The 9824-nt window shown below is 33.7% G+C and overlaps 1 protein-coding gene across 1 annotated transcript; it reads left to right on the plus strand.

Moving 5' to 3' along the window:
• Positions 1-987: 987 nt before the first annotated feature.
• LOC130824349 (vacuolar-sorting receptor 3-like) lies at positions 988-8556 on the plus strand. The gene is made up of 12 exons (XM_057689318.1): positions 988-1570; positions 2884-3576; positions 3671-3759; positions 3875-3944; positions 4017-4100; positions 4195-4271; positions 4349-4430; positions 6259-6341; positions 6418-6481; positions 7379-7507; positions 7588-7697; positions 8206-8556. The coding sequence occupies exons 1-12, from the start codon at positions 1246-1248 to the stop codon at positions 8302-8304; spliced, it is 1905 nt and encodes a 634-aa protein (XP_057545301.1). The 5' UTR covers positions 988-1245; the 3' UTR covers positions 8305-8556.
• Positions 8557-9824: the final 1268 nt, after the last annotated feature.

The following is a 9824-nucleotide window of genomic DNA, read 5'->3' on the forward strand; positions in this document are numbered from 1 at the left end:
TATTTATAGTTTGTTAGGGATATTTTAACAAGCTCTAAATGTTCCAACATGTAAATTGTCTCTATTTTTCTTATTTTTTAATCATATTTATACAATGTAATTGTCTACATCATTCTCTTAATACTAGTTCAATTGTTGGTTTTTGCATTATCAAGGAGAAAAAGGAAGTATTACAAGGTCAATTGTGATGACTTCTTGAAATGTTGTCGTTGTATCTATATTTTAAAAATCAAAAGATTAGCTGAATATTTCGTTTTAGGAACTTGAATGTTGGAAAGCTTTATGTATTTGCTCGCTCAGTTAGTATATAGTATTAAAAAATCCTTGTTAATTGAAAATATTCAAATAATTTTATATCAATGGACGAAATTGTATAATACATTTTAAAAGTTTTTTCAGAAAAAAAAATATTATTTTTAACCCAAATCCAAACCATAGACCCATCAGATCCTAAAATCTGAATTTGGGTCTTAATTATTTGAATCCCATAAATTTGTATTCAAATTTGAATTCAAAAAAAATGAAATTTAAATCTAAATTTCGACTCAAATTCACTCTATGCTTATCCTTAATCAATAGTGCATAATATTTAGTGAATACTTAATCTCTATAAGACAAATAATCAAATGTTTTGATATCAACAAACAAAAAGAATCAACGTAAAAATCATTAAATAAAATGTATCATTAACTTCAAAATCGAAAGAAAGATATCCTACCAATTTTATGATGCTTCCAATAACATTGTATTTAAGTAAAAAAATTGGACTTTGTCTTACTCAGCGAGCAAAATAAAAATAATAAAACGATCTCAAACAAAGAGCTAATATTTTCATATTGTATTAGATAGATTATTTAATCTATATATGAGGCGTTTTTCTCGATAAGATCGTAATATACGATAATTTATATACAATAGCTTAGAAAAAACTAAAAAGTATAGCTTTAATTCTCGTCTAATCATCTAATTCTCTTAGCGTATCTGTAATTAAAAAAAAAAATTAAAATCCACGAGTTTCGTGCACAGTTAAACAAATTTATCTGTGAATCATTTTCTCTTTCCTGAACTTCAACATCACCAACAACTTCTCTGGAAATTTCAGACATTACTTGACTCTTTGTTTTCCTTTTCTTCTTCATTTGATTCTACTATCAATCTTCAATTGGATAACTCCATAGCTAAGAAGAACAAAATCACAGTATAAAACCCATTAGTTTCTCTTTGCTTTCTCTCCAGAAGACCAAGATGAATCCAAGGTCAAATGAGAGAGAAAAGCAGAGAAGAGTTTTTATTCTTCTAGGGTTTTTGTTTTTAACATGGGTTTCTTCAATTGAATCCAGATTTGTTGTTGAAAAGAATAGTTTAAGGGTTACGTCACCTGATGAAGTTAAGGGTACTTATGATAGTGCTATTGGTAACTTTGGGATTCCTCAGTATGGTGGTAGTATGGCTGGTACTGTTCATTATCCTAAGGATAATCGAAAAGGTTGCAAAGATTTCAGTGATTTCAGTATTTCTTTCAAGAAGAAGCCTGGTCAATTACCCATCTTCGTTCTTCTCGATCGAGGAGGTTATCTTTTTTTAAAATTTTACCTCTTATTTATCTGATTTACTTCCGATTTGCTAATTATATGCTGTTTGATTTGCTTTATGGGTTTTGATCTTTGTAGTTATTGGTTAGATTAGCTTGTAAATTGAATTGGTTGAAGTAGTGTTGCATTGTATTCATTTCACTGATGGGTGGATTTCTGAGCTACTCTTTTGATCTTTATACATATTCTGCTTGAATTTATGGTAGTTAGTTCTCTTGTTATGGGTTTTGATAATCCTTATCATTTATGTATGGTAGTCTAGAGTGCTTTGATTGTGTTTTCTAATGATGAAAACTTAAGATTAGTGTGAATGGAATTGGTTTTATTTGTTCTGGAGTTAACAGTGTAGGATTTGTGCTTACTAAAAGATGGTGTGTGCTAGTCTAGAGTGTTTTGTATGGTGAATTACTACTTCATATGTTTGTGGACTTTGATTGTGAGTTATATATGGAGGGCCATTATGTTCTGGAATGGTGTTATTGAATGGAGAATTATTTTAGGGATAATATGATTGATGACTCATTTTGACTGTTTAATTATCTTTTCAAGAAAATCGGAAATGATGTTGGGTTGTAGTTTTTAACCTATATGTTGTTGTTGTTGGCCTCTTTTCTTATCATACTAACTTGTCCCTTTGTTATATGATCTATTTCATAGAAAATAAATGAATCTCTTGTTGATAGCTTGATGCAATCGTTAAAGAGTTGGAGTTATTGAATTGAGCGCGATAATAGTTAATATCATGCTACGCAAAACTCATAAAGAGGACAAGCAATGAAAAAAAGAAGGGTACAGTGTTAATAATAAACCAACAATTGCTTCATCCGCTGAAAATAAACCTACCTATTATTTATTTTTTTAAAAACTCACATATTAGGTATATTTGCTAAAAATAAATTGACCTATTGTTTGTAACCATCTTTAAAGCTTATTTGTAAATCAAGAATTAGGAATAACCAATAGCTGAGATTATTTTCAGTAATTATATTAAATACGTGAGTTTATTTTCAACGGATCAAGCAAAGATTGGTTTATTTTTTACAATTTTTTCAAAGAGGAATTGTGTTTGGTTTATTCGTTTGAGAAATACTCATCATAGTGTGGATATACATATTGTAGTTGGCTGTCCATTGTCTCAATTCCTGTTCATGGCTTTTCTCATAGCTCCTTCTGTACTTTATGACTAAAGGCTGCAGTTGTTTAGTGCCTTGTAAGGGGATTGTTTTGTGATAGTATATTAGTAATATATTTTCCTTGTGCAAGATAGTAATGCTTTTGTTTTTGTTTCCAGATTGCTTTTTTGCTTTGAAGGTGTGGAATGCCCAGCAAGCTGGTGCTGCTGCTGTCCTGGTTGCTGATGATGTTGAAGAAGCATTGATAACCATGGATACACCTGAAGAAGATAATGTATCTGCAAAATACATTGAAAATATTACCATACCCTCTGCGCTCATTGAAAAGAGTTTTGGTGAAACACTGAAGAAATCATTCAGGAATGGGGACATGGTTAATGTGAATCTTGATTGGAGAGAAGCTGTTCCTCATCCTGATGATCGAGTAGAATATGAGCTATGGACAACTAGCAATGATGAATGTGGAGTCAAATGTGAGATGCTGATGGGATTTACGAAGGAATTTAAGGGTGCAGCTCAGATTCTTGAAAAGGGTGGTTATACTCAGTTCACACCACACTATATCACATGGTATTGTCCTCAGGCTTTCACAATAAGCAAACAGTGCAAATCTCAGTGCATCAATCATGGAAGATACTGTGCTCCAGATCCTGATCAAGACTTCAGCAGAGGCTATGAAGGGAAAGATGTGGTGATTGAAAACTTGAGGCAGCTCTGTGTATTCAAAGTAGCAAATGAGTCAAGAAAGCCTTGGATATGGTGGGATTATGTCACTGATTTTCAAATAAGGTGTCCCATGAAGGATAAAAAGTACAATAAGGATTGTGCTGAGGGGGTAATCAAATCATTGGGTAAGTTTTGTGGGTCATTAGATCAATCCAATAGTTTGAGTTTTGTGATTCTTCTATATATGATGTGTTAAGCATTAATAATACACATCTGCAGGACTTGATATGAAGAAGATTGAGAAGTGTATGGGAGATCCAGAAGCTGATGAAGATAACCCTGTTCTTAAAGAAGAGCAGGAGGCTCAGGTAAGCACTAGAAAAACTTTCCCGTGGTTTCTCTACTTATTTTTCGTGTTTATGGTTCAAGTCATTCACTTTACAGTTCAGTCATTTCCGATTTTGACTTGAGTACTTTATGCAGATTGGAAAAGGATCTAGAGGTGATGTGACCATACTTCCCACACTTGTTGTTAACAATCATCAATACCGAGGTGAGTCTTTTTCTCCCTGTTATTTCGACACCCGTAAAGTAAGGATTGCCCCTCTAACAAATTTGATTACAGGGAAGTTGGAGAAAGGAGCTGTATTGAAGGCTGTTTGTTCTGGTTTTGAAGAAACTACCGAACCTGCTGTGTGCTTAAGTGATGGTATGGATCTGTGATTCCGGTGCTGTCCTGTAATATTTCTTGTATTTTAATATTTTTAGTACCAAAGTTCATTTTTTGCCTCTTCGCACTCCAGACATAGAAACAAATGAGTGTCTTGATAATAATGGTGGCTGTTGGCAAGACAAAGCTGCTAATGTTACTGCTTGCAAGGTATCAATGACTTTACTTAAAGTCTCTTCTTTCTCTATAATTCAAACATTGACTCAATGCTTAATCGGTACATGCAGGACACATTCCGTGGAAGAGTATGTGAATGCCCCCTTGTAAATGGCGTGCAGTTTTCAGGGGATGGCTACAGCTTATGCAAACGTAAATCTTTTATCTTTTGGGTGGTTTCTCACATATTGATGATCCCTATATCTTTCTTGATCCTTACTAATAATTTTGTTATTGTTTATGCTGGGTGGAAATTTCTTTCATCTGATCAGTTGACTATCCAAAAGAGCAGTGTAGAACTGATGTTTGCAGTCACTAAATACATCTGTATTATTCCTTCGGTTCAGTTATAGTTGCACTTTTACTGAATCATGGTAGACCAATATTGATGGTTTTTCCACAGACAAATTAAAACATGTTTTATGTAAGTTGATGAAATCGCCTCAATATATATTTTGCTAAATATCTACTTTTTACGAACTTAACACATACATGATTGTTAAAATATACGGTCAACAATGTGCATTGGAGAATGTGAAAGTCAATGTGGAATAGCTGCAAAGAATGGAGGGTGTTGAACTATGAGAATTTGTGATTTGCTTATTGAAATTTTCATATACTATAAACAAGTCGTGTGAAAAAAACCCTTATAGAAGACGTGGTTGAAAACCTACCTTATGTGGAATACTTTTTTCCAAAATGGTATTCTGTTTTTTATGGCGTATTTATTGAAGTATGCGCAGTTGACTTGCACTGTTGCACATGAGTTTTCCCTCCATTTGAAAAATCTACTCGAATATAGGGTGGAATTCAAAGTAACATACATTTTTTATTGCATTTTAGTCGAGTTAGTGATAGACAATAAAAATAATTCTTTTTTTCTAACTTTATCAATCAAAAATTCTTTTATCCTCGATGGAGAGTAGAAGAAATATTCTTTTACACTATACCTTAAGGGATTTCTATGTTATGATCACTAAATGTCAAAATACTAGCAACAAATCAAGTTTGTTGTTTTTTTGTTAGTTATAAACCTTTGTCCTCTTATAAATATCAACGTAAACTTTTGTAGGCTGAGCGCCCTTTGCAAGACCAAAGTATATATATAATAGCCGAAAATCTTATATTTTTACCCTTTCTCTTTCCTTCTTGTACCTTTTTGTCACTCTTACAAATCAGAGAATTTTGAGGAGAGTTATAAAATGGTTAGATAATAAAAGAGGAAGAGAAATAGAAGATAAAGCCGAGAAAATAACTTATTAGTCATTTGCTAGGCTATAACAGAATTGAGTCAAATGGCAGGAATATGTTGAATGGTATTTTCTAGATAAGTTGATTTCACTAAGCAGCTTTTGGCGATAATTCCTTTTTAACTTTTGACTCGTATCATCCAACTTCCTATTAGACTGTTGGTGAGTTTTCAAGAGCCAGCCTTTTTTTTATCAATTTCCTTTGCTCATTTTCAAACCCTGACTGCTGAGTGATTATCCTTCTGATGTTTTCCTTGACTCCTGATGTATGAAACCCATACCATATTTTTTTGTTGTTAGTTTTTGAACATTATCTTTCAATTATTAGGATAAAATCAAGTAAGGAGGCTGGTGCACTTGGGTTTTCATTGCTCCAGCAGATTTTTGACGGTTGATCGTGCTACGTCAATGAACAGTTTTTCTTTCTTTTTTGAGGCTATTTTGCAGTTTTACGTATCCCAACTTTCTTTTTTAGTAATTGATGTTGCTCAATTTGGTAGATATGAATCATACAGTTTTACATGATAGTCCAAGTGTAAGATAGTTTTATTTACGGGATAAAAGGAAGTGTAGTTTCATATGCTTTTTTCATTCATTCCTGTTATGGCTATCACTTGATCTGTTGCTATCTTTCTCTCTATCTTCTTTGAGAGCGTGGGATACTTTATGTAATCTAAGCAACAATTACCTTGTTTTTAAGTCATTAAGTGAATACTTTTGTTTTCCTTCAGCAAATGGACCTGGTAGGTGCAAGATGAACAACGGAGGCTGTTGGCATGAAACTCGCCATGGACAGACATTTACAGCTTGTGTGGTAAATTAGCTGTATGAGCAAGTAAATTTTTTCATATAGCTTTAGCGTCTAAATTAATTTTCATTTATGCTGGCAGGACCATGAGGATACCTGCAAATGTCCTCCTGGGTTTAAGGGTGATGGTGCGAATAGTTGTGTAGGTAAAGGTCTTTCTAATCTCTGATAGATACTTGAGTCCAATATTTTGTATGGGATCTCCTTAAAAAATTTGTTTCTTGTTTTTAAATTTTCATTGTGGTTCCGGTTTCTAGTTTAAGGCTCCCTCCCGTAGCTGTTAATAGCATATCTAGTATCTAGTATCTAGTATCTAGTATCTACCGATGGCTATGTTTTACGGTGCATATTTTATGCAAATAGTCATTGAACATTCCGCAACTATTATTATGATCTGTTGCTGTTCGCTATTTTTTAGTGTTATTATATGTTAATCAACCTAAAAGCTTTTGTGGTGCACTGCTTAATAGTTCCTTAAAATAAGTTATGGAGTAGAATTACCTAGTTAGATGGATGCTCTCTGTACCTTTGAGTTTAACGAACTTCTATATTCTGTTAGTATATAAAATGTCATGGGCCTCAACCATAAGCTAAGCTTTTGGTTGAGTTGGTTCCTTGACATGGTATCAGAAGCCAACATGATAAGAGGTCACCGGTTCGAATCTCAATTACCCCTCATTTAAAGAGAAATATTCAGCGGCAAGTATGAGGAGGACTTCTGTCGCATCCACACTTACTAGCTCAAAGGGCTCTCGTGTGAGGGGGCGTGTTAGAGTATATAATATCCTGGGGTCTCAACCATAAGCTTAAGCTTTTGGTTGTGGTTGCTTAACATATTTGATGTGTGAGTGCCTTTTTGAGGCAAGTGTATCAAACTGAAACGGGAGAAGAGAGTATTTATTACAATTGATAATGTACTTTTGCGCTGTATTGCATCTGGCGGCGCCTGAATATTCTGGATAGAGTACTGTTGGGCATCTCGCTTGCTTTTGCTGTATTATGATTTTTCTTCTTTACTCTATGTGATGCCTTTCTTGTACCAGATATTGACGAGTGCAAAGAGAAAACAGCTTGTCAGTGCTCTGAATGTAACTGTAAGAATACATGGGGTAGCTACGACTGCTTGTGCAGCGGAGATCTGTTGTATATGAAGGATCACGATACCTGCATAAGTGAGCTAGTCGACCTTACACCTTTATTCGTATATAGCTTATTCGTCTTACTCACTTTGTTGTCATTCTTTATTCGGTAGGCAAATCGGCTGCACAGGCAAAATCAACATGGACAGCTGTATGGCTTAGTTTCATAGGTTTGGGTATTGCTGCTGCTGGTGTTTATCTCTTTTACAAGTACAGGATCAGGGTAAGTTTTACTTCAAGACCGTGATATTGATTGGGTTTGTACATGGAATAAAAATGACGACGTTTCACTACGTAATGACTGCATTATAACGGATTTTAAGCTTATCAAACCGCAAAACCCCATTACCTAACCCATGATTTTAACACCCACTATAAGCTGTTATTTTAATATTTTAGCCATTTTTATCTTTTTTTTTTTAAGTGTATTGGGTTCTAAAAGATGTATTATGTATGTGGGAATGAGAAATATACTGCAATTTTGGGATATTCTATAAGGTAGGCACGAATTTTTGCAAAAGGCCAGTGGTAGCAAATCTTAAAAAGAATTCCACAAAATAGCATTGTACTTTTGCTTTGCGCCGCTCATGTCTTTGTTTCTACTTATGCTTTCCCCTGCAGGGCAGCCTTAAAAATCTTTAAAAATATGATATGAAGAAAATTTTTTTAAGTTTAAGTGTAAACAGTGCTTAAATTTGATGTGGCTAACGTTTACAAAATACTACTTGCAGCAATACATGGATTCGGAAATACGAGCTATAATGGCTCAGTACATGCCGCTTGACAGCCAGACCGAAATCCCAAATCATTCAAGTGATGATCGTGCATAAGAACGAGAACGAGAGCTGCACTACGATATCTGATAAAAGGGGATTCGGTTTTGTTTATTTGGCCTTCCTCTGTCATCCTGTGGATTTGAGTGTACACCACCTCTGTAAATTATGCCGGATAATAAGATTGCCATAGGATTTTTTGTGTTTCCAGATATTTATTTAGACTGTAACATGCTGTGTAATGTTGTATTAGGAGAAACTTACTGACTGTATTTGATGAAAACCACCGAAAGGATTGTGCCTTCTTCATTACTCACCTATCATATTGTAGAGGCGTTCAAAATAGACCTGATGACTCGAAATTTACCCGTCCTTATAACTGAATTCGATTTGACTCGACTTTAAAAATGATTTACATTTATGTTAAAAACAATATGGACACAAAACCTGATGTCAAACCGACTTGAAAAACCTAACTCGAAATTAACTCGATGATCTGTAAAATTAACCACAGTCCACAAGTGATCCCATGTTGAAGAATTAGAGATGTTGACTAATGTATAAGCTTGATGGGCTATACTTCTTATTACCAATTGGTTTTATGATGAAATCTCATTGAGTTTGCGTCCAATCAACTCTCTTGTGTGGGTCTTGTAGTGTACAAATATAAAAACAAATTTATCATCATATTCCTGTCCAAATCGAAATATGTATCTGATTGAAACACGATTTAGCCGGTTATACTTTGTTTGAATTGAGAAAATTGAAGTGAATTGGTGAGGGGGTTTTTGACGAATATAGTTCTGTTTGTTTGGATATTAGTAATTTCTTAGTCTAATTTTGTATCCTATTGGATCTACCAGTCTAAATATATAATAATGTCATATAAAAAGACATGAGAATATTTAATGAACACAAATTGTAGTGAGAGACGGTTTTTCTGAGAGATGCATTTAATGTATGGACTAAACAGCCTAATTAATACTATTAAAGAAAAAATAAGAATATGAACTTCTTGTCTCTTTGAAAGACACTCTCTCAATCACAAGAGTAGCTGTTTAATGAAAATCAAATCCAATAATGACCACCCTATACATCAAAGCCCAATAATAACCCAACCTGTTAAAAACCCATTTAAAGATAATCCGACTTTGACTGATTGGGTGGACCTACCCTAATGAACACCGTGTAGACACAAGAATCTCTAAATGCATAGCAAAACCATTAACACCTATCCAAAGTAATTATTATTTTATGTAACAAAGCAAAAACCATTTAATTAATTTAATCTTCTCTTATACACTCTTTGTTATTGTAGTTATTAGTTATTATTGTTGTAATTAGTTGTCAGTTGATATACAACATCTGACCCCACACAATCAACCAATCATTTTAATATCCAACTGGGAATGTGGCGCCGGCGTTAGTTTACTTCTGGTACACCCACACGAGGGATATTATGTCTCCATGTTATCACCATTCAAACTCTAATCTTTTTTTAATCAGGATATTCTAAGATTATACTCTAATTTTTTATTATTATACCGTAATTTAAGACTTTAATAAAAGTTATAGAA

This window comes from Amaranthus tricolor, chromosome 9, assembly GCF_026212465.1.
Source record: "Amaranthus tricolor cultivar Red isolate AtriRed21 chromosome 9, ASM2621246v1, whole genome shotgun sequence".
Taxonomy (NCBI): Eukaryota; Viridiplantae; Streptophyta; class Magnoliopsida; order Caryophyllales; family Amaranthaceae; genus Amaranthus; species Amaranthus tricolor.

What these genes read in the sequence shown, in the direction of transcription:
- LOC130824349 (XM_057689318.1), top strand. Translation starts at nt 1,246, where the DNA reads ATGAATCCAAGGTCAAATGAGAGAGAAAAGCAGAGAAGAGTTTTTATT. An exon ending in TAACAATCATCAATACCGAG is followed by an intron (nt 3,945 to 4,016) that starts GTGAGTCTTTTT and finishes ATTTGATTACAG; the next exon opens with GGAAGTTGGAGAAAGGAGCT. An exon ending in TGCTGTGTGCTTAAGTGATG is followed by an intron (nt 4,101 to 4,194) that starts GTATGGATCTGT and finishes TTCGCACTCCAG; the next exon opens with ACATAGAAACAAATGAGTGT.